This window comes from Callithrix jacchus, chromosome 6 (genome assembly GCF_049354715.1).
Source record: "Callithrix jacchus isolate 240 chromosome 6, calJac240_pri, whole genome shotgun sequence".
Taxonomy (NCBI): domain Eukaryota; kingdom Metazoa; phylum Chordata; class Mammalia; order Primates; family Cebidae; genus Callithrix; species Callithrix jacchus.
In genome coordinates, this window is record NC_133507.1 from 63,385,002 (window position 1) to 63,412,883 (window position 27,882).

The 27,882-nt window shown below is 33.7% G+C and overlaps 1 protein-coding gene and 1 long non-coding RNA gene across 6 annotated transcripts in view; one reads left to right on the plus strand and one right to left on the minus strand.

The window, feature by feature from the left end:
• Nucleotides 1-27,882, plus strand: part of SCN9A (sodium voltage-gated channel alpha subunit 9) — a 198,401-nt gene that overhangs the window by 153,300 nt on the left and 17,219 nt on the right. For both annotated transcript variants that reach the window (XM_054258311.2, XM_054258312.2), the window contains exons 19-24: nt 3,452-3,606; nt 7,733-7,906; nt 12,599-12,721; nt 16,864-17,145; nt 18,061-18,114; nt 19,041-19,178. In XM_054258311.2, the coding sequence (XP_054114286.2) occupies nt 3,452-3,606; nt 7,733-7,906; nt 12,599-12,721; nt 16,864-17,145; nt 18,061-18,114; nt 19,041-19,178 (926 nt within the window). The remainder of the gene's footprint in view (nt 1-3,451; nt 3,607-7,732; nt 7,907-12,598; nt 12,722-16,863; nt 17,146-18,060; nt 18,115-19,040; nt 19,179-27,882) is intronic.
• Nucleotides 1-27,882, minus strand: part of LOC144576646 (uncharacterized) — a 257,148-nt gene that overhangs the window by 145,239 nt on the left and 84,027 nt on the right. The window lies entirely within an intron of this gene.

The following is a 27,882-nucleotide window of genomic DNA, read 5'->3' on the forward strand; positions in this document are numbered from 1 at the left end:
GACAGTGTGACATTCTGAGTATATTTTGAAGTTAGAGCTAAAGGGATATGTTGATGGATTGGACATGGGTGCCAAAAAACTGGAAATGCATAGTTTCCACATGAAGACTAAGAAGTATAGCCTTGTCAGAATGAAAAATTATGAACAGGTTTGCTTATAAGTTGGTAATTGGTCTACAAGAGCTGAGCTAGAATCAATGTCAGTTCAGAGAAATGTTTCACCTCCAGAGATCTCTGTTACCTGAAAGGTAACAGAAACATTGAAGGAAGTATGAAAAGCAATTAAATCCGAGTAGCATTCCTTCACTGAAGATACATATTAAAATGATTTTGTTGTTCATTGCCTCACATTTGCTGATACATTTCAGCTTCATAACTATCACTTCACTAATATATTTTGTTGATTGATTCTGGTCCTCTTATCACCTTTCCTTCTCGCTTATATGCCAGGCTGTTCCTTAGTTCTGTGTCTATTACTTTGTACTTCAAGACTTCATACTCCTTCCTTAGATCTTGCACTGTTCTTTACTATCCTTAGTTCTACATGTCTTGGCAACCTGTATAATTATGAACATGACATGACTCTTTGAGTCTATGTGGTTTTATATTATGCTGCTTTTTGATTATCTGATTAGTAAATTACATCAACAGGATTAGAGTTAGAGAAGGATACCCCTTTTTTTCTTAATATAATGTGTTTGTCTTTTAACCTGCTAGGAGATGCCAACTCATCTTCCCTCCAAAACGTTCTGTATTCATGCACTTCCTATAAAAAAACTAATAATTTATTCTAACTTTAATAACACAATAAGCAACTCCTTGTGACATTGTTTTCTTTTGGAAAGATAATGTTAACAAATATTTGCTTTAGTTGCTTTTGACATTAAGAAATGATGAAAACTTGTTTTTGTCATTAATTTTTACATGAATTATATTGATCATTCTATTATAGTTTTTAATGGATAGTCTGTCTTTGAAGTGGTCAATGATTTCTTTTTTCTTCTCTTTCCTTTTTTTTTTTGAGATCATTGGTTTAACATGATGAAACTCTACATAGACTTTATGTAATGCATCATGAGGGCACATTAGTGAAACTACCCAAAAGAAATAGCATTTACTCACTGGGACCCATTAAAATGTTGAAAGTTTCTCTGTTATGTTTACATTTAACTAATAGTCCTTTTAAAGAGAAAGTGTGATAACATTGCTAACCAGCTTGTTTGAAAATCTCTTGGGGTATACCTTTGCACAAAATCCAGACAGGCGGTTGAGCACTCTTGCCTCAAAATAAGAGAGAGAAACTCTCTGAGGTGTGATAAACCTTGAGGGCAACATTTATGAAACTTCATCTTAGATTGAAAGTTTACTCACTTTTCTAATTAGGAATTTTAGTGTTTTTATTTCTTCAATCATAAGACTAATGTTTCCCTTTAATTTTAAGACTGATAAAAGAAAATTCCAGAGAGTAAAATATTCTTAACCAAAGGGATAACTTTCTTATCCAATAATTTATACCTGAGGAAGACATATTCTTTCTTGCATGTGATCGCTGTTTTTAAGTTTAAGATAAATTCTAAAGCACTAAGTTAATAATTAAAAAATCATCTCATTTTTTCTTTCTCTGGTTGAAAAAGATTAACTCAGAGTTAATTTTGACCCTACCCTTTTATTCTATCTTTATATCATTCTATCAAATGTTCTCTCTTAACTAAATGCATTTAGATAATAAGATAATTATTTAAGTATAAGGATGATAAATAATTTGAGATCTGAGATCATGTTCACTGTAAGTAACATTGGATAAATGAAATTATGTGTATATTTTCCATTCACTCTGTTTTTTTTCTTTTTCAGCCAATCCTCATGTAAAATCTAGAATTCCCAGAGATGTGACCTTTCAAATTATAGCTAACTGCTTAGAAGATAATAGAACTCTTTTCGGGGAATTAAGTCTTTTAAAAAACAACTACAAACAACCTATTAAGCTGTGTATAGAACTATGATTAGTACCAAAAGCACAAAGAGCGAGCATTACAGACTCAGTTTGAGGTTTCTGGGAACTTAGTACCTTGCAGAGAGAAAGGACAGGAACACATAAAATATACATGATAACAAAAACACGAGAGATGTTGTTTGGGGGAGAAGGAAATACCTTGTTTGCTGTACTTCTATAGAGCTGGAAATTAAAGTGCTAGAAAATAACCTCATATTAACTGGATCAATGCACTAATTTGAATTCAGAAACATGAAAGGATCCATTACAAAACGTTATCTACCAGGTGCATCTTGTCAAGAGGATTCTAGTGGTGGTGTTTGAGAACATACAACTTATGATATCTGAAGTTGTTACTTGAAAGGCTCAATACTTGTTAATGAATTATATTGTTTTACAGGAAAGGAAATTAATCTTTTACAAGTATCTAAAATACAAACTACTGACACATGTATCAAGAAAGTGCTGCCCATTCTTGCTTTCCTACCTCCTACCTTCATCTAAAATGAGATTTTCATCTAAAATTTTATGAGGAGGCATTCATTGTAGTTACTTTCTAAAGAGTCTTTACTTCAAAATAGTTCTAATTGTTTTAATCAACTTTAAATTGATTTAAATTGAAGTTTTCAACTTTTTGATCATTTTCTTTCTGGGCCTCTTGTGTTCTTAGCTCTGTTTATCACTGCCTATAAAACTTTTTAGTCTTTGGTTTCTCTTTTACTGCAGCCTCTTGGTTCTTCTTGTTCATCTCTCATTTTATCTCCTTTAAAGTTTTCTCCTCTACCTGTCCTGGTGGTGGGCAGGTAAATGTTTTTATAAACTGGTTCTCCAAGGAAAATAAAGTGTGCAGACTTAAATCATTTATTATAAACTTTATTGATATTAAGGATATATGGTACACAATTTACATATAAAATATTAAAACTTTTATATTGTACATTCTGTATATCAAATTGTTTCTCACAGAATGCTTTTTTTTTAATGTTGCCAAACTTTTGCATTTATAGGCAACCTATTATTGCAGCTAATAAACAAGTATAGTTTTAACATGATGTTTGCTTGGTATTTATGTTAATAAGTGAAATAAAAGTGAAATGAAGAAGCTAGATGTCAGAACTTCACTCATTCATCAGTGATGTAAGCAATACTTTCCAAATCAGAAAACAGAATTTGAATAATGAAAGGATTTTTTAAATGTTTGTGCTATTCAGTGTAATGGCTCCAAACACAATATACCTTTGCTGTTTGTTTTATTAGCATTAATATTAAGAAAACATCATGGAAAGTTAGGAGATGAAGGAAAGCAGCATCCAAATTAAATCTATCTAAAACTGCAAATATAGTTGTTAAAATTATTTGGTTGAGGGAGTATCACAGAGAACAGTTTCCATTAAATAATTTATTAAAGTTTTTATTTATTATGAATATCAAGACTTAACATGCATATCTTTCTTGTCAGGTTGTGTACGAAGGTTCTCATGCTGTCAAGTTAACATAGAGTCAGGAAAAGGAAAAATCTGGTGGAACATCAGGAAAACCTGCTACAAGATTGTTGAACACAGTTGGTTTGAAAGCTTCATTGTCCTCATGATCCTGCTCAGCAGTGGTGCTCTGGTAAATGATCTCACACCTAAGTCAATATATTTATTAAGTCAATATTCTTTAAAATGATCAAAAAGATCAAAATATCATGGCAAGTTGTTTTACCTAGAATTAATCCCTATGATTAGTGCCAAGGAAGGACAAAAGTTTACTTGAGCTTCGTAAATAGTTACCAAGCACTCCTATATGCCAGGCATTATCCTTAGTCCAAAGGACCACCCAGATGCCTATAATAGAAAAAAGAGTTTTACTTGCAATATCAGTTTGCAAAATGGGGAGAGAGTCTCTGGCATAAACTGAAAGCACTTTCTCTGTAAAACAAAGAGATAAGGTTAGAGGTTTTATTAAAATGGGAAAATGTTATGTTTTGCTCTTTGAGAAAGTTCATTGGCCCTACTAAGAATTTGGGGAGCTGGCAAGCTCCAATTGGTGAGCAATGGTGGTGGGCAACATTAGTCCTAGAGTGCAGCAATTTTCCTCAGAAGCTATAGATAAAACTAATTTCAAGTTTTAGCAAGAAGTTTCAACAGTCAGTTTTACAGAGAATGAAATAACTCTTGTACCCTGAGAGTTATTCCCCCCTGCCTTCTTGACTTTTAGTTGAGTATGACATGAATGACCCAATTTGTATGATCAACTTTCCCAATGCAAAGATAAATAAGATCCAGGTACTATTTATTGTCAAGGAGCTAAGAGCAATGGAGAAGAGAAGAATGCAAATGACTAACTGTAGAACTGGGATATGTCTGTAAGCAAATTGTATAGTGATAAAGTTCTGTAGCAAGGAGAACAATTGTCTGCTTTAATTTCAGAAACATAAATGCTGATTTTCAGGGTCTAGAAAGACGAATACAAATTTTTTAGCTAGGCAAGGCAGGCTGAAGGGAACAAGTATACAACAGTAAGGAGGCATAAAACAGCATCAGGTATTTGGAAAATTAGAAGTTGCTGAACTGTAGCAAGTATGGTGGGAAGAAGAACAAGTCCAGGTGGCCAGAGACACTGTGAGAAAGATAAGCAGGGTCAGCTTTTGAAGCATCTTGTGCATTATAAAGAAGGAAAACAGTTGGTAGTTTTAGGGTAAAAGTAGGACAAGTTTCTTGTTCTTGTACATATACAAGCAGCTTTCATGAGAGTTCAACGAGATCTGGTAGAATTACAAGCTTCCCGAACCTTTTTCTTAATTGTCATTTTCCCTGCTGACATTGACAGAGATGAGCCACTAGAAGCCATTATGTGCCCAGAACCAGCTAGATGTACCACTGGAAGTTACATTATACTAAAAACAGAATACTCAAGAACTTTATAACTTGCCTCATGGACAGTCTTTATACGTTTGGGATTTGATTTTACTGTACTTATAGGCTAATAGGTTGACCTGTTACTGTTTCATGGATGCTAGCAGAAGATATGAGGTGCTTGGGTCAGAGATAAAGGACTTTATTACTCATGCATGGAAAGTAGCATGAGTTTCAACATGTTTCTGTTGGTTCCCCTTTTACCCAGGTCTCATGGGGCATAATATGAGCCTGAATGAGTATGTACACACACAGTGGGTTGATGTCACAGTTGAGGAATACTGAGCTTAGGGAACCCATCCTTTTATACCAAGCAGCCTAAGCAACCCTTCTCCTTGTCCCCAAGACCATACCTCATGTCTCAAGGTCACTTATTGCAAATGCAACCCTGAGGATCACCTAGGTGAGGAGTAGGCAGAACCCGGCATTCTTGGCACACTCAACAACCTGCAGGGACCCTCAGCAACCTGCAGGGACCCACTGTGACTTGCCTCTCCTAACAGGTCGCATCTCTCAGAAACAGACAATGTGATCAGAAAAACTATTTTCCTTATCTGAAGTTATCCAAGTAGAAATCTTGATAGTATCTGCCATATATTGTATTCCTAATAATTAAGGAAGTTTATCCAATGCTGAGTCACATATGTGACTGAGAATTTCAGAGAGATTACCAAAATATTCAAGAAAAGTTTAGAGTTATTCCTTGTTCAAAATGTCTAAAAAGGAGGAAGACATTTTGTGGAGGATATTCTCAAAACTGAATTTTAAATAAATCATATGAGGATGAAAAAGGAGAGAGATTTCAAGAAGCTGATGTTTGTAGTTAGAGAGGTTGCCAATTAAACTAGATTTTTTAGAAGTACAGCAAACCCCCATGACACGTTTATCTATGTAACAAACCTTCAAATGTACCCTCAAATACAAAAGTTAAGAAGTAGTAACTCTCATGTAATATATATTTATTGTGTTTCAGAATCTTCTTTTAGATTATTTTCTCATTTAATTTTCAAACAACCATGCTAGATTATGGCATTTTGCTTATTTTACCAATGATGAAGCTGGGTACAGTTTTAAAAGTTGCTTAATTTTTCAAAGCTAGTAAATAACAGAGCTATCACTGAATTGAAGTCTAAAGTCAAAGTCACCATATCTTTTCACCATGTTGTGACTCCTCAGAAAGAAGAACACACACAAAATAGAAGTAAATGAGCAGTAACTGAAATTCGTAACCGTAAAGCATTAGTCCTAAAACAGGTAGAGCTCACATAAGGTCACTCTTGCCTTCTTGCTTCCACATTCACAAACTTGGTTCTGGAAGCTAGAACCCCTGTGGGCTGAATTCTAATTCTGGCACTGGGACCAGTCAGAGAAGTTCTCATCATCAATACTCCCTGCTGGCTCTGCTCTGACCCTGTACATCAGTTCTAGAAACACGCTTCTTTTCCTTGTGACTCAGCCCCTTCCTTGTCTTTGTGTTTCAAGGACTGAGACATTGCCATAGTTTCTGTTTAGATGGCTTGCCTGATTCCTCCAGAACTTGGGGGTAGAGTGACAGGGAGGAAAATCCTGAGGGCTAGAAGCCTCCCTCTGCACTTCAATTCCACTGCCTTTCAGCACCTCTGCCAACTGCTAGGACCTTCTTTTTGCATCTTAGTAGGTCTGTTCAGTCTTTCTGCCCCAACTTGTCTCTTTTCTTCATATTGATGCCAACAGTTTCCCAAAACTTCTAAGGATAATTTCAGAGTATTGATAGAAAAACTTGGAATAAGAAGAATCTGAGTGGCACAAGTCCATGAACATAGACAGGTAATAAATGTAACATTAACCACAAAGGACACAGGTCTTTGGCTTTTATTTTATGCAACAGGGTTATTAGTGTTTCACTCTGAAAGAGAAAATTCAAATACTTTAGAACTGTTTTGATCGGCAGTCATTTTCAGTGTCTCAGTGAGCCCAGTTTTTAAGTCCATTCAAAGTCTTTGTCAAGGGACATGTGGCTGAAGTATCAAATCAAAGTCGCCCTGTCTTTTCACTATGTTGTGGCTCCTCAGAAAGAAGAGCATACACAAAATAGAAGTAAATGAGTGATAACCAAAATTAGTAACAGTAAATCATAAGCTCTAAATCAGATAGAGCTCATTTAATGTTACCACGTAATATTGTCATATGTCCCTTACCAAAATTTCTTGGAAAGCATAAGACATACCACATTCATGGAGAGAATAGAACAGTGATTTTTAGAGCTGAAGCTTTGAATGATAAATATGGATGGATAATCAAAGGAAAAAGCACCCTCTGTGTTCCATGGGCCTTTTAAGCTACTACAGTTATTTATTTAGCAAAACTTCCCTTGCCTGCTGCTATGTTATTCACATGGTTCTAGGCACTGGGATGCACAAGGCTTTGAGAGATGAAAGAGAGGCTTCACCTCCTACTAGTGGGGGCAAAGGAGAGTGGGATGTGACAAGTTTATAACAGGGGCTGGCCATGGGATTTGTCTTAAATTGTTAGTACTTATCCAATTTTAATGGAGAAAGAGGAGGAGTCAGATGGAGGTGGAAATGATCAGATGTCAGAGATGATGAATCTTTTTGTGGATTATAAGTAATTTCATTCTTTTGCACTTTCTCTTGACCTCTGATGAGCAGCAGCAGCACTGGTGAGAAGGCTAGAACTAAGTGTTACATGGTAATCATAAACCAGAAAAAAGTCAGCTGGCCCATGTCAGTATTGTGTTTCAGTGGTCTTAGCATTAGAATTGTATTTTTTCTGTTTTTTTTTTTCTATGACTCATAAGGCTTCAGTTGTGCATGATTGAAACTTGAATATTATTTTCACAGGCTTTTGAAGATATATATATTGAAAGGAAAAAGACCATTAAGATTATCCTGGAGTATGCAGACAAGATCTTCACTTATGTTTTCATTCTGGAAATGCTTCTAAAATGGGTAGCATATGGTTATAAAACATATTTCACCAATGCCTGGTGTTGGCTGGATTTTCTAATTGTTGATGTAGGTACTTTTGAGAACATTTTAAAAGAAGATTTATTCTTACTAAGCGTTGTAAAAAAAAAACCCTCACCCATATTGTGTATTACCGTATTTTAATTTTGTTAAGTTTCATATACTTTCAGACTATAGGTTAATGCTTTTAGGAATATTAGTACAGCCAGTGGAAAAATATCTGTGAGAATTATTAGAACAGAAATCCTTAAACAAATGTAAATTTTTTCTGTGCCGTTCTAACACTATTAATTGACTTTGTATGTTTTCTATAATCAAAGGAGATGTGATTTTTAAAAATATATGTTATTTGAATGTCATTTCTGTTATTCCTTTGTATGCAAATGCAAAGTTAACTTTGTATTTGGCAGGGGAAGAAGGCATGAAATTTTAAAATATCGATCTCAGGCCCAATTACAGGAAAAACCAACATGAGACACAACTGTCTCTATCTCAAATATGCAACTTGCCCTTCATCTCCAGAATGGCAGTGGGACAGAGGAGTAGGCATTATTATTAATGTAATAATTTTACATAATAAATTCAAAGAACTGTTGAATACTTGGATGATGGAAAATGCTTAAGAATTCTTTAGTTTACATATTATTTTAACAAAGCAGGAATATTTTTACTGGCTTCTGATTGAGGTAGTCAGGAAAGAAATCTTGCAACAGTCGGTAAGATCAAGGAATCTCAAAAACAAATTAATGATATAACACCCATTATTATCATTTCATTGAATTTGTGCTAATATTTTATATTTTAATAATATATATGACTTTTTAAAATTATGGCTTTCTTACATTATTTTATAACCTCAATTGTCCAGCCTTATTTTTTCTCAGAATAATATATATCTTTTCTTTTACTAATTCTTCTAGATTTTCAGAAACCTAACCTTAATGTTTAGGAAAGAAACATCCTATAATCAGTTATAGTTTTTAAAGATTTGTTTTCCATATCATGCATGACATAATTAGAGGTTAACATGCAAATTTTTATGTTCCAATAAGTACTTTAAAATTTAACCAAGGTTTTGTATTATCGAGCTTTAAGAAAAGTTGAATTCACACACCATCATAAATGAATTAGAAAATTACAAGTAAGCATGACCATAAATAGTAAAATCTGACTGTAAAATGTTACCAAATTAGTCACATTTACTCAAAGTTCAATTTCTCAACTGTTATTTAAAACTTCATAAACTTTTGGCTTGTGGCCAGGTGTAGTGGCCTGTGCCTATAATTCCAGCACTCTGGGAGGCCAAGGTGGGTGGATCAACTAAGGTCAGGAGTTCAAGACGAGCCTGGCCAACATGTTGGAACCCCCATCTCAATTGAAAAATACAAAAAACAAAAAATTGTGAGGCATGGTGGCAGACACCTGTAATCCCATCTACTCAGGAGGCTGAAGCAGGAGAATTGCTTGAACCCATTAGGTAGTGGTTGCAGTGAGCCAAGATTGCACCACTGCACTCCTACCTGGCAACAGAGCAAGACTCTGTCTCTCATATATATACATATATATATATATATATATATATATATATATACACACATATATATATATAACATGTATACTCTATATATAATATATATTATATATGTTATTTAGATATGTTTTATATAAAATAAATTTATATAAGTTTTATATATAATATATATAAAAACATAAAATATATATTTTTATATATCATATATATTAACTTTATATTTTATATAAGTTTTATATATATAAAATTTTTTGTTTCTTAATCATATAACATATTAAATATTAAAAACATAACACTTGTTTTTTATATGTAGGTTATGTGAAAATTTTTTTAACATAGCTGTATATTACACCTCATATGTATTCTTTTGGGCTTCCTCTATGAGAATTCTAACTTTTGATATAGCAATAATTTCTTGTTTTTCAATTAACTTTTCATATATCAAGTTCTTGTTTTTCAATTAACTTTTCATATATCAAGTTGTTTAGTTACTGCCTAGAAAATGGAAAATGATAAAATGGATATTTATGTAATATAGTAGTTTTAAAGGAAGGCTACCCCAAAATGAGAAGAAATTATAGAAGGAATGTAGGTTACCTCTTTTTTTCTCTTAAACTGTAAATATGACTAGGTCTTGCTCTTAAAAAGTTATACAATATTTAAAATATTTTAAAATATTTAAAATATTATTAAAAATATACTTATTTTTATCACTCAGTATAAGAAATAAAGATTTACAAGTAAAATTTAACTTACTTTAAAATAAGAGATTTGGCTGTTTAATAATGGAAATTGTTTTATATTTGAAAATTTAAAGTGATGATTCTCAATGAGTATAACCTCCTGTTCAGGTGTATGTAATGTGCAGAATTCAGAGAGATAACTCCAATTTGAAATATTACTTAGTATTTTGGAAATGAACAAATATAATGCAAAGCACAGAGAGTAAATCTTCACATTATATTTTTGCTGATACAGATGCAAATTTCAGGATGCAGATTTAAGAGAGTGGCTGAATTTTTTTTCTGAAAAATATAGAAACTTATTTACAGCAGTCATTCTTGAAGCATGATCTTGAAACTGAAAACGTTGGCAAATGTAGGTGAGAACTCATGAGAGATGCAAATTCTGCCCCCATCCCAAGACCTACTGAACCAGAAATTCTGGGGTTGGATGCAGCAAATTGTAACAAACGCTACAGATGATTCTGTTGTATATACAGGTTTCAGAACTACTAATATGATTTGCTATTCAGAGAATGGACTTGTCTGATTTCTGCAGCCTTCTTGGTTATTTGAAACTTACTTGATTAAACAGTATTCACCAGTACAGGCACATATTTGTATATATATACACATGTGTTCATAGAAAGATATGAATATATATGCATATATATTCTCAGTTATAAATTGTGCTGTAGTATTCTTCATAATATACATATGTTCAGTGTCATAAAATTCACTTAACTGTTGCTTGGAGAACAGATCTATCAGCATTTTAGGGGTTGTATCAATTATAACTGACATGCCTTAGTCTACCTGAGACTGGGTAATGTATTCAATAAAGAAATTTATTTCTTAAAGTTCTAGAAGCTGAGAAGTCTAAGGTTGGAGGATCTACATCTAGTGAGGACTTTCCTGCTGGTAGGGACACTGAAGAGTCTCAATTCAGTGTAGGATATCACATGGTGACGGGGGTTCACTGAGAGCCAAACTGGGCTTTAAATAAACCCACTCTTGTGATAACTAACTCACTCCCATGATAACCCATTAAGCTTTTACTCCATATTTTGTTCATGAAGGCAGAGCCTTCATGACCTCATCACCTTTTAAAGACTCTACTTCTTAATACTGTTACATTGAGATTTAAGTTTCAACATGAGTTTCAGAAGGGACAAACATTCAAACTGCAGCAAAACATTTTTAAGGTTTTTTTTTTCTGACTAAGGAGGGAGCATACATATTCTCAAGTGTTCTTAAGTGGAAAATAATGGAAATGAATGACAGGGCAAATTTAATAGTGGCATGAGGAGCAGTCATTCTACTGAATATATAGCTTGAGGAATTAGAAAAAGCAATGCTACATTTAGTGAGACATTTGGAAATACTACATGAGGACAAGCACTTTAAAATACCTCCTGCTTCATCAATAAGTTTACCTGTCTCTGATGGTAACAGCAATCAACATGGTGTGAGCAATGACATTTTTATTCCTGAAACAGATAAATATAAAAAAGTTGGCTCTCATGTGTTCCTATTCTTCCTTTGAAAGCTTGAATCTCTCAGTCACTACCTTAATTTGTAATGAAGAACTGCATTCCAGACATTTTTCTTAGACATCATTTCCTGCTACACAGGATATGAGACAAATGAATATTTTCCATGGAACTAATTCAGAGAGTAAAGCATTTATAGATCAAGATCTAAGGTCATTGAGGAGTTCATTGATTTGTAACTAAATTGTGTATTGATTCTATTGCTGTTCATGTTCTTTCTTAAGATAATTTATGATAAGAACTCAAATTTCTTTTGCATACTGGTTATGGTAATTATGGCTGATCTATCTAACATGATGAAGTTCCTATTATATCTATATTGACTGTGAAGCCAATGAAATCAGCTACTCTCATTCTCTCCTCAGTACAATTGTGATTTTTCTCCCATGAAAAATTATTTGGTAGATCTTTGGTGCCAATCCTGAGAAACTGTAAGGCAGAAGCAATCTCACTGAGAATTTGTCCCAGCTCAAAAGCCTGAGTCTTCAAAATGTTTCTGAATAAGACTTATACTAAGATATAGATTTAGTTGAGTGAATGCCACACTTTTAGGGCTTAGCTTCAGAATCACACATTTCATTTTGACCTTAGTTTTATAATTAAAATGTTGACCATTTTTCTAATCTTTTAGATTTAATAAGGAATTATGTAACAAGTGGTTACAAAAGTGTGAAAAGCTTATGCATGTCCTTTATTCAAACAGAATAAACAACTTACTTTGTTTTCATTATTTCTTGTTTTAACTAACCTTCTTTTAAATCTATTTCCTTACAGAAACATCCAATTACCCTATTTTTAGGCATTGACTAGATAACTCCATATATAAAATCTTATTGTTCCTGTTGAGTTGCTTTTAGTGAGTTTCAGAATTGACTTTTTCTTTGAATGCTTTACCATTTTATTGAAACAATTAATGAAAACATTATTTTTATAGGTTTCTTTGGTTACTTTAGTGGCAAACACTCTTGGCTACTCAGATCTTGGCCCCATTAAATCCCTTCGGACCCTGAGAGCTTTAAGACCTCTAAGAGCCTTATCTAGATTTGAAGGAATGAGGGTAAGAAAATACTAAACTTTATATAATATTCTTATTTTTTAATGGGATATAAAATATGAAAACAATGGGTATGTAGAAATTATGAGTTTTTTCTATTTAAATAAATATATGGGCTATTTATGTATGTGTGTGTACATACATAGATATACACATATGTGTGTATATTATGCATATAATAGTATGTATATACTACATATAGTATACTATATACAGTATGCATATGAAATACTATATATTATATACTATATACAGTACACATAAAATATGCATATATATGGTATATATGATATATAATAGTATATATGCATATTATATATTAATTGTATATATATGCATACTAATATATATTAATACTATAGTGTTATTAAATAGTATATTACTAAAATAGTAAAATACTAATTAGTATATACTAGTATATACCAATATATACAGAATATGAAATGTTATATATAAATATGCTTCTATAGTATATGTATATCTAGTATTTCATTTACTGTACATATTAGTATGTATATATATGGATACTATATATATATATGCACAGTATTTCAGTTCATATTGTTTAACAAGGGAATAAATTAATCACAGTAATCCTGCCTTTATCTAGTATTTTCAGACAACACAATGATCCAAATGACTTTTTCCTTATTAGATGGAAATCTTCCCTGTGCTAGGAGGTTCAAGGGAAAGGGGAAATTTTTAGTCCTAACACCATCTCTTACACATAAGTCATCACGGACCTGCTTATATCAGGTGCTCAAATAATATTTGTTTAAGGAACTACCTGGGTAAAGAGCATTAGAAAAGACAGGGAAATGATACAGCCTCAGCTATCACATTTAATTTCATCTTTAAAACAACATTGCAAAGTAAGTGGAATTATAACTAAATTACATTTGAGGAAACTAAAGCTCAGAGAGTTTACTTAATTTGCACTTAGGCTGCAGAGTGCCTGAAAAGAAATTCAGTTAGCAGAGACAAACAAGTTATAATAATGACAACTACCATAACCTAGCTTTAAGATTGTATTATACCAGCAACTTTGTAACACATACAAAAGACAACTTTATTTTCTGTAACTAGCCCATATCCACGTGTTGTTACTCTTCTAATATTTATTCTCCAGATTCATACCTGTTTTTTCATGCCTCTGTTGTTCTGGAATGCTTCCCCCTGCCCTCCCCTAACCATAATCCATCAATACAGCAGATAAACACCTACCTGGCCTTTAAGGCTCAATTTAAATTTGCCTTGTCCATCCACCAGCAGACATCACTGGATATTCTGTCTGTGCACACACCTAAAATCCTCATTATATTTTTACTTACTGTTTACTTAACTGCCTCCTTACCTTACAAGCTCTGAGCAATTTAACATGGACATTAGCCTTGCTTACTGATACTTTCAGTTTGGTTTACTGACTAGCTATTACCATTATCTACAAACTTATTAAAAATGCAAATTTTTGGATCTCACCCCAGTCCTACTGGGTTAGAAACTCTGGGATAGGGATAAAAAATCTTGGTTTTAACCAGCCTCAAGTGAACATTAGAGATCTTTCAGCCTATCAAATCTTCACTGTTATCTCTACAAACCTAACTAAATATGACTTCAATCTCTGCGACTGACAGTATCCAGTGTATAATCATTTCAAAGTATATAAAAGAGATCATGATTGTACAAAAAAGTTCATGAGCACAATTCAAATATCTGTCTACAAGTTGAAAATTATGTTTCATTTTGTGCAAAAACATGGTATTAGAATTCATTGATATTAACTTAATTTTTGAGTATTAATAAAATGTTACAATCTATCAAGAACTTCCCCTACAAAACCACTTCCTTCACTGATTAAGCCAGCCCACTATTTTATTCTGCTTTTTGTTCTTTATCTGTAATACAGGAGAATTGGATGCAGGAGAATAGTATATTTTGAGGGGCAAATGTCTATTTAGTTACATTTGTTAACCATGCAAAAAGAGACATTTCTTCATGCCGCAGGGCTGTTTCGAAGGATAAATGAAATAATAAAATAATGCATTTAAGGCATCTGGTAGTTAGCTTGTTTGAGTCTTTAGGCTCTTTAGCTTTCCCAACTGGCTTCTCATCTGGCCAGTAGGTACTTGGCTTTCTCAGAGACCCATGATTTCATCATTACTCACATCTTTTAGAAAAACATTTTAAACACCAACTGTGTGTCAGCTGTTGTGGTATAAAAAACACAGAGTACAGTGGTGTATAGACCCTGGTCCCCAAAGGGTGAGTAGGGTCATTGGTTGCAAGAGAGACAGACAAGGGTACATAATGCTACAGGAGTATACAGGAAGGAGTGGCTACCAGGGAAGTCTGGGAAGACATCACAAAGAGGTGACATTTCAGACATTTCATGACTGAAAAGTGAGCCCCAAATCATAGGCAGATAGACATTCAAGGCAGTGATACCACATGGTTGGGTGGCACAGAAGAGTGTGTGCAAGGTGTGCTTGGTCGATGACTACACAGATCACTGTGCCTAGGTGATAAACAGCAGGGAGGGTAGCAGGAAATGAGCATGAAAAGTAGGCTCTGCTAAGCGCTGGCCACTTTGAACTTCATTCTCTAATCCTGTTCCTCCTAACTTTTTTTAATTTTATTTTTTTAAGACAGGGTTTCACCATGTTGGTCAGACTGGTCTTGAACTCCCAACCTCAGGTGATCTGCCTGCCTTGGCCTCCAAAGTGCTTGGATTACAGGCATAAGTCACCACGCCCGGCCCCTCCTAACCTTTTTTGAGGCCACATAGACTATAAGAATCTGATGAAAGTAAGAATTGTCTTTCCAGAACGAGACCACAACCATAATGTTTGTTATATAATTTCATTCCCTCAGGGAACCTCTACAGGTCCATGAACTCCAAATAATCATTGCTCTAAACCAAAGGTCAACAAACCCCATCCTGTTTTTGTAAAGAAAATGTTCTTGGAACACAGCCATACCCATTTGTTTATGTGTGACCTATGACTACCATGGCAGAGTTGAATAGTTCCAATAAAGATATAACCCACAAAGCCTGAATATATTTATAAAAATGTTGGCAAACGTTCTCCCTAGATGATCTGATCAGTAGTTGGAGATCCTTAATATTCATCCATTTTAAAACATCTTGAGAACCTGCTTAATACATTGCAGAAAAGAAGGATCCCAATGCTACTTCCCTAACAGGTTAATCTTTAACACCTTTGTACTTGAATGGGAACTTGAGCTCAAGTGTAAGAAGACAGGTGTTGAAGGATTAAGTAAATGAGAAAATCTGGAGAGTGTTAAATGCTACAGTAATTGCCCTGGAGTAAAACTGGAGTGCCAAGACACACTGGTGATCAATAGCAGTACAAATGCCGAAAAGCAGAAATAAACAAAGGATTAAAGAAAAACTGTTCCTAATTTTTTGCTTTAACTGAGGGCAGCACTATCTGTATTTAGTCAAAGGCTTACATGTAACGTATTTTAGAGTAATAATAATAAATTCAAAAAGATTGCTCTTATTTTGTAGAACCAGCCAAATCTAAAGGATTCAAACCATTTAAAGACTCAATCCTTTTGTAAAGAAGAATATCTCAAAAAAAAAAAAAGAATAAGAAAAGAAAAAAAATTAAAATGACATTCGGTTGTAATTCCACCTGATATACACCAATAGTTCCTCTATGGGGAAATCTTTAGTGCTGGTAATAATTCTAGGATCATGACATTTAGATGTGTATACATATATATTTTCCATTTATATTTATGAATTTTTGCCCAAAGGGTACAAATTTTACAAGTTTACCTTATCAGTAACAGTTTTTGATTTATTTTTATTTATTTTACATTTATTTAAGCGATTATACCATCTTGGTTATTTTGTCTTAACATTTTGCTAATAATTGTACTGTGTGATAATCATAGTTTGTAAGCCTTGTGATCACAGAGCTCATGTCTCATTTTATCTTGCTTGGTACACTGCTGAGTGTAGAGCAGGCATTTAATAAATGTGTCGGTTGGTTTGATGTCTTAGATATTTAAGGGTGGCTTTTCTAATTTGTTTATGTCTGCATTGCGTTTCTTTTATGTGGCCTATTTAACATCTTACTAATCCTAATTATTCTTTTCTTTCTTCTTAATACTAGGTGGTTGTGAATGCACTCATAGGAGCAATTCCTTCCATCATGAATGTGCTACTTGTGTGTCTTATATTCTGGCTGATATTCAGCATCATGGGAGTAAATTTGTTTGCTGGCAAGTTCTATGAGTGTATTAACACCACAGATGGGTCACGGTTTCCTGCAAGTCAAGTTCCAAATCGTTCCGAATGTTTTGCCCTTATGAATGTTAGTCAGAATGTGCGATGGAAAAACCTGAAAGTGAACTTTGATAATGTCGGACTTGGTTATCTATCTCTGCTTCAAGTCGTAAGTGACCCCTTCCACAAATACTTGGTATTTTAATGGATATTGGATGAAGGATATACATTATTCTTTAGTCTATTAATTAAAATTGAGGATAAAATACTGTGTGGCTTTTAAAACAGTGTTGGTCTTGGCCAGGTGCAGTGGCTCATGCCTATATCCCAGAACTTTGGGAGGCTGAGGTAGGCAGATCAAGAGGTCAGGAGTTCGCCAGTCTGGCCAACTTAGTGAAACCCCATCTCTACTAAAAATACAAAAAATTAGCCAGGTGTGGTGGTGTGTACCTGTAATCCCAGCTACTCAGGAGGCTGAGGCAGGAGAATCACATGAACCCGGGAGGCAAAGGTTGCAGTGAACTGAGATAGCACCATTACACTCCAGCCGGGGCAAGAGTGCAAGACCATCTCAAAAAAAAAAAAAAAGTGTTGGTCTTTCCTAGAACATGTTCCTACATAAATAAGAAGCATAGGTTCTGCTGCATTTGAGTTATTAATTTATAATTGACTCTTTGGTGTCATGTAGACTCCCATCTTGCACCATTCAAATATTGCTTCAAAAGTAAGTATTTGGGGATATCCTGCTTCACACTGTGGAGGGATGAGAGGAACTTTCTACTGACATGGAGAACACTTAAGAAATGGAAAAAAGATATTTGCTGTCTTATTTAGAAAAACTTTTCAGTTTATGTGCAACATTCACTGGCAATTGTAACAGTTTGGAAATAATTAACTAGGATTAAGATTTAGAATGTTGTTTGGAAATACTTTTTTTAAAATCTTTATATTAAATTGACATTTTGAGTACAGCAAAACTTACTAGTATTAATAACTTTGGTAACATGAAACAGACAAAACTATATTTATTGCTATTTTAGAATATAAGCTTAACATTCAGATTCTATTAATATTATTCTTATAGGCAACGTTTAAGGGATGGACAATTATTATGTATGCAGCAGTGGATTCCGTTAATGTAAGTATTGACTATCGTAACACTAAACTTTGTTTCTAAAAGCTTCTTAGTCTATTTCAGTGATTTCCAAACTACAGCTTCATGAAGCCCTTGAGATACACACAAACAATGAAGAACATCCACCTGACAGTAGCCTAGTGGTTATGAGTACAGCAGTTGGAGAGAGAGCCCAATTCAAATTCTAGCTGTACCACATCATCCAAGCTCTGGAACTGACTTTGGGCAAACTACTTTACCTTCTTGAGACTTAGTTTATTTGTCTAATCTATAATTTAATGAATCTATAATTTGTCTAATAAATGTCTATAATCATCAAATGTCTACCCCATAGTGTTGCTGTGAGGATCCAACAAGAAAATACAAGCAGAGCACTTAGCACAGGCTGGCAATACTAAATGCTCAGTAAATATTGACTTATCAAAATTAAAATAAAATAATTTTAATGTATAGTTTTTACTCTTTTTACATTTAAAGCTTGGATGAGTTTATGTGAAATAAGTTCCATGGTAAGAAACTTTAATGATTATTCTCTATGTCATATTTTCACAAAATCTAATAAAGACATATTTGGAATCAAGTGAAAATACATGGCAAACTTTATATGATGTCTCTTTTATAGTACTTTTGGAAATAAAATATACATAGTATGTCAGTTATTAAATTGTCCTGCAAATATAAAAAACAAGTATACATATAATTAAGCCCTTTGTAATCATTTGAAGATTATATTCATTACATAAGTATGTAATAAATACATATTGAATAAATTTTTAAGAATGATTATATTAAGCCTCAACAGTGCTGTGGCTTCTTAAATCCTATGTTTACCTAGGATAGCACTGTTTGAATTACATTGTCAAACCATGTGAAAAAGAAAATGATGAACGTTATTGTCTATATAATGCCAACTTTTGTAAATTTTATAGGTAGACAAGCAGCCCGAATACGAATACAGCCTCTACATGTATATTTATTTTGTCATCTTTATCATCTTTGGGTCATTCTTCACTTTGAACTTGTTCATTGGTGTCATCATAGATAACTTCAACCAACAGAAAAAGAAGATAAGTATTTCAAGTATTTTTCATTGCAATGAAAGGGATGAACAATTTTTTTCCAAAAAGATCATGTAAAGTTTAAGTTGATATCAATTCATGATTAGTTTCATTAGGACTTCATTTATTTTTCAAATACTTGACTAGTATACAATTACAGATATTTTTAATCTCATTCATTTTTGCATAGAAAACAATTTTCTAAATAATAGGGGCTAGCTAACCTATGATTTAGGTTAAACACATAGGTTTTGAGCAATGTATCAACTATTCTGTTTTTTCTAATGTTTCCTATAGAGGATTGAGTAAATAAGAAAAATCAATACACTATTCAAAACATATTTTATAAATATTTATTTTATTCTGTATGATATGTATTGGGTTGGAGCTCAGGAAGACCAACATGAGGTATGGTTCCTGAGCTCAAGGAGTTTATATCATAGCAGAATAAATAATGCAGGTAATGAGAATGAATATTTGTTGAATACTGTAATTTAGGCAATCTTCTGAAATTTTTGCTTAATTAATCTTCACACCAACGGTATTAGTTTCTTTGACCTACTGGAACAGGATAATACAAACCTAATGGCTTAAAACAAGATAAATGTATTCTCTCATACTTTTGGAGGTTAGAAGTCCAAATTCAAAGTGTCGGCAAGTCCGCATTCTCTTTAAAGCCTCTAAGAAAGTATCTTTTGTTGCATCTTCCAGCTTCTGGAGGCCCAGGTGTTCCTTGGTTTATGGCAACAGAACTCCAATCTCTCCCTTCATAGTGACATGCCATTTTCCCTCTGTGTGTCTTTCTCCTCTACTAGTAAGGAAGCCAGTCACACTGAATTAATTGCCCACTCTACTCCAGTATGACTTCATCTTAATTACATCTCCAATGACACTATTTTCTAATAAGGTCACATTCTGAAGTTCTAAGGGTTAGGACTTCAACATTCCTTCTTGGGGCACACGATTCAACCCATAACATCAATCACAAAAGGTGTTATTACGGAGTCTCTTTCATAAAAGAAGAAAGGCACAGAGGGATTAAGTGACTTACCCAAGGTCATACATCTAGAATATGGTGAAGGTTAGATAGAGTCAGTAGTAAATTCAATGCATCTTGTACTGTTACTTTTGATTCTCTACTATGCTCTATCCCCCAATACTATAATAGGAGATAATGATAAATACAATAAGAGAAAATTAACAAGAACAAAAAAAATACATGATAGTCAGATGAAAAAATAGATGCTGCTGTAGAATGGTTTATGAAATATGTAACAATTGAGAAGGCTTTGGAAGATGGGTAAGAAGACAGGTAGCAACTGGGAGTCAAAAAGAATGACTCATCCACATGGAGAGAAACAGGAATGAGTGAGCAAATGCATTGTGTTGATAAAAGAGTCAGCAATTCAGGAGGGACAACAATCTATTCAGTTCTGAAGAAACTTAAGATTTGGAGAAGAAGTAAAAGTTGAAGTTTGACCTGCTTTAGAGCAGATAAAAAGCTGTATTAGGCCTTTTTTAGTAGCAGCTGGTGTTTAATTGATATATGTTGAGCAGGAAAGAGCATGTAAGCAGGACATTGATGTTTATTAAAACTCCATGATATGTCAGATCCTGTGTAAAATACTTCAGACGTAATAATAGTCAAATTTTATAACGAATCTGAAAGGCATAGTATCCCCATTTAACCTCTCAGAAAAATTATCTTATTTGCACATGGTTTAACCACTAAAAAGTAGTCTCATTATGGATCTAACTCCAGAATTGCTTTTTCTAGAGTCTGAGACTGAGCTTTAAAAAAAATTAATCTAGCAGTGGTGCACAGAATGACTAGGGAAAGATGAGACTATTTCAGACCCTCCTTTATGTGCCACCTGGACCACACTTAGTCTCCAAATTAGTCCTGCGTGGCAGTGGAGAATAGGAGCTATTTTCCATTAAAACATTTTAGCACTGGAATCTATATTATTGCTTGTGATTTGCAAGAGATAAAGGAATCTAACTCTGGAGTTTCTTGTCAATAACTGAAGTACTCTGGTTGTGGTACCTATACAAAAAGAGACCTTTGGAGAATAAAGGATAGAATTACAAAAGAGGATAATAATTTCGGGTACTGGTTTAGCATCTAAGACAACAGAGGTACATGTATCAAAATGTCATCAGTGTGCATGATTGACTATTCAAAAGTATATATAAATTTAGCAAATACCACATTATTTATCCTGACATTTCCAAATGCAGATATTTTTAAAGATTTTAAAATCTCACGTTCCATTTTACATTTCATAAAGTGTACCTTGATTTTTCTATTTATTTTTCTCAACTTAAGCATTATATACACATATATGTAATATATAAGCACACATAAATGATTCCTCAGTCTTCCCTGCATCGATTAAATTAAACACATCTAGAAAGAACAGTATGAGCATGAATAAAACAGCCACAGCCCAAATGGCTTTAATTTTCTTGCTTGTTAACGTTATTCTCACAACATTGCTATTGCAGGAAGTAAAATAACATGGGTTGATACCATCACCACTACTGTAAGGAAAGAGCTACTTATTTAGAAGAATCAAAAACTCATATCCCCTATCATTTGCCCAATATTTCATCTTGCAATCTAAGTATAGCTTTTATTTTCTGACCTTTTCTGAATGATGTAAAATTTCTTTCCACTCTTCGCTGAAGAAAACATGACCAACATTTCAATAAGTTAACACCTGCTATGTAGGAGTAGGTACTAGATGCTTTGTTACAAACTCATTTATTCCATAGGTTAAAAAAAGCTAATAAAATTGGTATCCGTTTTTTCACCTTTTCTAATTTTAATTATTGTGGTAAGGACACTTAAGGAGATCTACCCAGTTAACTAAATTTTTAAGTATACTATATATATATATATATATATATATATATATATATATATATATATATGTATATATATATTGCTAACTATAGGCACAAAGCGCTACGGCAAGTCTCCAGAACTTTTCATCTTGCATAATTGAAACTTTATTCCTGTTAAATAGAAATTCTTCCTTCATGCCCTGGCAATCACCATTCTTCTCCCTGTTTCCATAAGTTTGACTATTTTAGATACCTCATAGAAATAGAATTATGCAGTCTTTTTTCTGTGACTTCTCTTAGCATAAATTTCTCCAGGTTCATTCAAGTTGTTGCATATGGCAGGATTTTTTTTATAAAGCTGAAGTTGTGTGTGTGTGTGTGTGTGTGTGTGTGTGTGTATGTGTGTGTGTGTGTATACAAATACATTTTTTATTCTATCATTCATCAATAGACATTTAGGTTGTTTTCATATTTGGATATAGTAAATAGTGTTGAAATGAACATGGAAGTGTGGACTCTGAGATCCTGAGTTCAAATCTTTTAAATATGCTCAGATGTGGCATTACTAGATCATATGGTAGTTATATGTTAAACTTTTTCACAAACTTTTATACTGTTTTCTATGGCAGCTACATGATTTTACATTCTAACAATATACAAGGGTTCTAATTTCTCTATATCCTTACCAACACCTATTATCTTTTGGTCTGGGTGCTTTTTGTTTTTGTTTTTGATAATAGCCATCTTAGCAGGTGTGAGATGACATCCCATTACCGTTTGTTTGTTTTGTTTTTTTTTTAGATGGCGTCTCACTCTGTCACCAGGCTGGAGTGCAGTGGCATCATCTTGGCTTACTGCAACCTCTAACTCGCTGGTTCAAACAATTCTCCTGCCTCATCCTCCCAAGTAGCTGGGATTACAGGCGCATACCACCATGCACAGCTAATTTTTTGTATTTATTAGCAGAGACAGAGTTTCATGTTGGCCAGGATGGTCTCGATGTCCAGACCAACACTATAGAGATTTTCTTTTATGTTTTCTTCAAGTATCTTTATAGTTTCATTTCTTATATTTAAGTCTTTACATGTTTGGTTTTTTAATATGGTTTGAGAAGGTCCAATTTCATTCTTTTACCCAAAGAATATTCAGTTTTCCCAACACTATTTATTGAAAAGACTGTTTCTTCCCTCCCCCACTGTTTATTCTTCACACCTTTGTTGAAAATCAATTGACTATAAACAAGAGGGTTTATGTTTTTTTAAATCTTCTTCCATTGGCCAACATATCTGTGTTTATGACAGTAACATAGCTTTATATTTTGAAAGGAGAGAATATTATGCCTGTAGCTTTGTTCTTTTTGCTTCAAATTGCTTTGGTCATTTGGGGTCCTTTTTATTCAATTTTGAGGATTTTTTACTGTATTAGAATTTTGATAAGGATTGCACTGAATCTTATTATTTCAGGTAGTATGGACATTTTAACAATATTAATTCTTCTAACACATGAACATGATGAACTATGTTCATCAAGAATATTGGCCTGCAATTTTCTTTTCTGGTAGTATACACTTCTGGCTTTCCTATCAGTGTAATACTGGCCTCATAAAATGAATTTGACTTCCTCTTCAATTTTTTGGAAGAGTCTGAGAAGAATTCATATTACTACTTTAAATAGAATTCACCAGTGATGTTTACCAGTCCCAGGTTTTTTGTTTGTTTTGATGGGAGACTTAGTTTATTACTGATCTATTTTCTTTATTCAGTATTGGTTTGTTCAGATGTAATATTTATTGCTGATTTAGTCTTGGTAGCATGTTTCTAAGGATTCGTTCATTTCTTCTAGGTTATTCAATTTGATCGAGTGTAGTTGTTTACAGTAACACTTTATGATTATTGTATTTGTGTTATCAGTTTTAGTCTCTTTTCATTTCTGATGTGGTTTGAGTTATCTTTTTTCCCTTTTTATTCTGGCTAAAGGTTTGTCAATTTTATATTTTCAAAAAAACAACTTTTTAGTATCTGTTTTATTTTTTATCCTTATCTTTGTTATTTTCTTTCTTCTGCAGAGTTTGGGGTATTTTGTTCCTCCTCTTTTTCTAATTCTCTAAGATGTAATATTAAGGTTTTTTTTGAGAATTTTCCTGTTTTCTTTAATGTAGGCATTTACTCCTATACATTTTTTTCTCAGGGCTTCTTTTTCTACATTCTATACTATCTGGTATATTGTGTTTCCATTTTCATTGATCTCAAAATATTTTTAATTTTTCTGTTTAATTTCCTCTTTGACTCATTGTCTGTTCAGGAGCATGTTGTTTAATTTCCACATCATTATGAATTGTTCAAGATTCTTCCTCTTACTGACTTCTAGTTTAATGTCATTGTGAACAAAAAAGGTACTCGATATGATTTCAATCTTCTTAAATTTAAAACTTGTTTTGTGGCCTAACGTGATCTATGCTGGAGAATGTTTCATGTGATTTGAGAAGAATATGTATGTTGTTGCCGTTGGATAAACTGTTCTACAAATATCTTTAGGTCCATTGGACTAAGGTGTAGTTCAAGCCTTCCCCTAATGAGAAACTGAAGAAATTATGTCAGGAGCAAGCCAGGGAAGAAGCCACCCTCCTGTTCTTGGTGGTAGAGACTTTCAACCTCTTTTGAAAGAAAGATTGTAGGGTTGGGATTGTCTCTGGAGCAAGCCACGAAAGAAGGCATGGGGAAAGCTATTCCTCTTGTTTAGGCTGAAGAAGGTTTATTCTTCATTTGCTATGTAAGTTTCCAGATTCTGCAGGTGGCCAGAACCACAGAGAGCGGCCAGAAAACATGCAGCCTAATGGTTTCCATGGAAAGAAGTTGGAAGATAGTCTGATTGCAGAAATTAAAGGTTCTAAGAGTACTCAAGCAGTTCTCTGGACTTGAAAGAAAATGGATGCCTTATCTCTGCCATTCCTCAAGCATGGTAATCTAAAAGCCAAGCTCTGTGGCAGGGACTATAAAAGTTGAGTTCTATGAAATGGAAAACTAAGGCAATTATGAAGATGATCTTATAATATAATTCATATCTTCTCTCTTTCCACTCTAGAAAAAGCATTTTCTAGAAATAAATAAATTTCTTCAAATTAAAAAAAAAAAGTAGGATTCTATATGTGTGCTATAGCTACCTTTGGGAAGTAGCTGCAAATGGAGTTTTCTTCCTAAATGTAAGGCACTGTGCTCGGGGTAAGGTTAGTGTATGAGTGTCTTTCTGCTTTTTCTACCCATTTTGATATGCATATTTTCTGTCCTCTTGTGTGTAGAAGGTTTTCTACTGGATTCTAGCTTCCTCTGGAGAGAATTTTTTTTAACCATAGGTCCTGCAGGGCTAACTGTGGGACTTAAGCATCCTCAATTTTGGTATCCCTGTAGATACTAAAGGACAACTGTCCTTTAAAGCCTGACTGCTCTCTTTTGCTTACCATTTATACAAAACATATCTTTTTAATCCATATGTATGTAGTTGTTTACTTGATATGTCTGTGGGAAAATGTCATGAGCCTCCTATTCCATGATGTCGCTGAAGTTGCTCTCTTCAAAAGCTGTATTTTTTTTTTTTTTCTTACAGTGTCTTTGTTTGGCTTGGGTATGAGAGTAATGCTGGCCTCATAAAATGACTTTGGAAGTGTTCTCTTGAAATTTTTAAGACAGTTTGAGAAGAATTAATGTTGATTCTTCTTTAAGTGTTTGATTAGACTTCTCCAGTGAAGCCATCTGGTCCTGGACATTTCTTTGTTGGGAGTTATTATTATTACTGGTTCAGTTTGTCTATTCGGTTACTCTGTTTCCTCATAGTTCAGTCTTGGTAGGTTGTATGTTTTTGGAATTTACCTGTTTCTTCTAAATAATCCAATTTGTTGGTGTATAATCATCATTCATAGTAATATCTTTGATCCTTCTTATTCCCATAAAATTAGTTTTAATTTCTCCTCATTCATTTCTGATTTTAAATATTTGAGTCTTTTTCCTTAGTTATCCTAGCTAAGAATTTGTCTATTTTATCTTTTGAAAAAACCAACTCTTATTTTTGTTGACGTTTTCTATTGCTTTTCCACTCTCTATTTCACTTACTTAGCTCTAATATTTATTTCCTTTTTTTTGCTAACTTTGGGTTTAATTAATTCATTTTCTAGTTCCTAGACATGTAAATCCATATTGTTTATGAGATCTTTTTTATATAGTAGATATGTATCACTGTAAAATTTGCTCTTATTACTGCTTTTGCTGCAGCTCATAAATTTTAGAAGTTGTGTTTTCAATTTGTTTGTCTCACGATACTTTTGAATTTTCCTATTGATTTTTTTCTTTGACCCATTGTTTTTCAAGAGACTGTTTTTTAATTTCCACATATTCGTGAATTGTTTAGTTATCCTCTGTTACTGATTTCTAGTTTTATTCCCTTGTTGTCACAAAAGATATCTGGTATGATCTCAAACTTCTTACCATTGTCAAAACTAACTTCATGACCCAAAACATGATACAGCCTGAAGAATATTCTGTGTGCACTTGAAAAGATCGTGTATTATGCTGCTATTGGGTAGCATATTCTGTGTGTTTGTGATCCATTTGGTGTATAGCAAATTCAAATCCACAGTTTATAGATTGCATTTCTGGCTGTTCTGTTCATTATTGCAAGTGGGGTATTGATGTATCCTACTGTTATTGTATTGCCATACATTTATCTCTTTAGATCAGTCAATGATTGCTTTATGTATTTACATGCTTTGGAGATGGGTGCACATATATTTATAATTGTTATATCTTCTTGATGAGTTAACTCTTATCTTATTTAATGATGTAGTTTGTCTCTTGTGACAGTTTTTTTTTGTTTGTTTTGTTTTGTTTTTTTTTTTAATTTTTTATTGGATTATAGGTTTTGGGGTACATGAGCAGAGCATGCAAGAAGGTTGCGTAGGTACACACATGGCAGTGTGCTTTGCTTTTCTTCTCCCCTTCACCCACATTTGGCATTTCTCCCCAGGCTATCCCTCCCCACCTCCCCCTCCCACTGGCCCTCCCCTTTTCCCCCCAATAGACCCCAGTGTTTAGTACTCCCCTTTCTGTGTCCATGTGTTCTCATTTTTCATCACCCACCTATGAGTGAGAATATGCGGTGTTTCATTTTCTGTTCTTGTGTCAGTTTGCTGAGGATGATGTTTTCCAGATTCATCCATGTCCCTACAAATGACACGAACTCATCATTTCTGATTGCTGCATAATATTCCATGGTGTATATGTGCCACATTTTTCCAATCCAGTCTATTATCAATGGGCATTTGGGTTGATTCCAGGTCTTTGCTATTGTAAACAGTGCTGCAATGAACATTCGTGTACATGTGTCCTTATAGTAGAACGATTTATAGTCTTTTGGATATATACCCAGTAATGGGATTGCTGGGTCAAATGGAATTTCTATTTCTAAGGCCTTGAGGAATCGCCACACTGTCTTCCACAATGGTTGAACTAATTTACACTCCCACCAACAGTGTAAAAGTGTTCCTTTTTCTCCACATCCTCTCCAGCATCTGTTGTCTCCAGATTTTTTAATGATCGCCATTCTAACTGGCGTGAGATGGTATCTCAATGTGGTTTTGATTTGCATCTCTCTGATGACCAGTGACGATGAGCATTTTTTCATATGATTGTTGGCCTCATATATGTCTTCTTTCGTAAAGTATCTGTTCATATCCTTTGCCCACTTTTGAATGGGCTTGTTTGTTTTTTTCCTGTAAATCTGCTTGAGTTCTTTGTAAATTCTGGATATCAGCCCTTTGTCAGATGGGTAGACTGCGAAAATTTTTTCCCATTCTGTTGGTTGCCGATCCACTCTA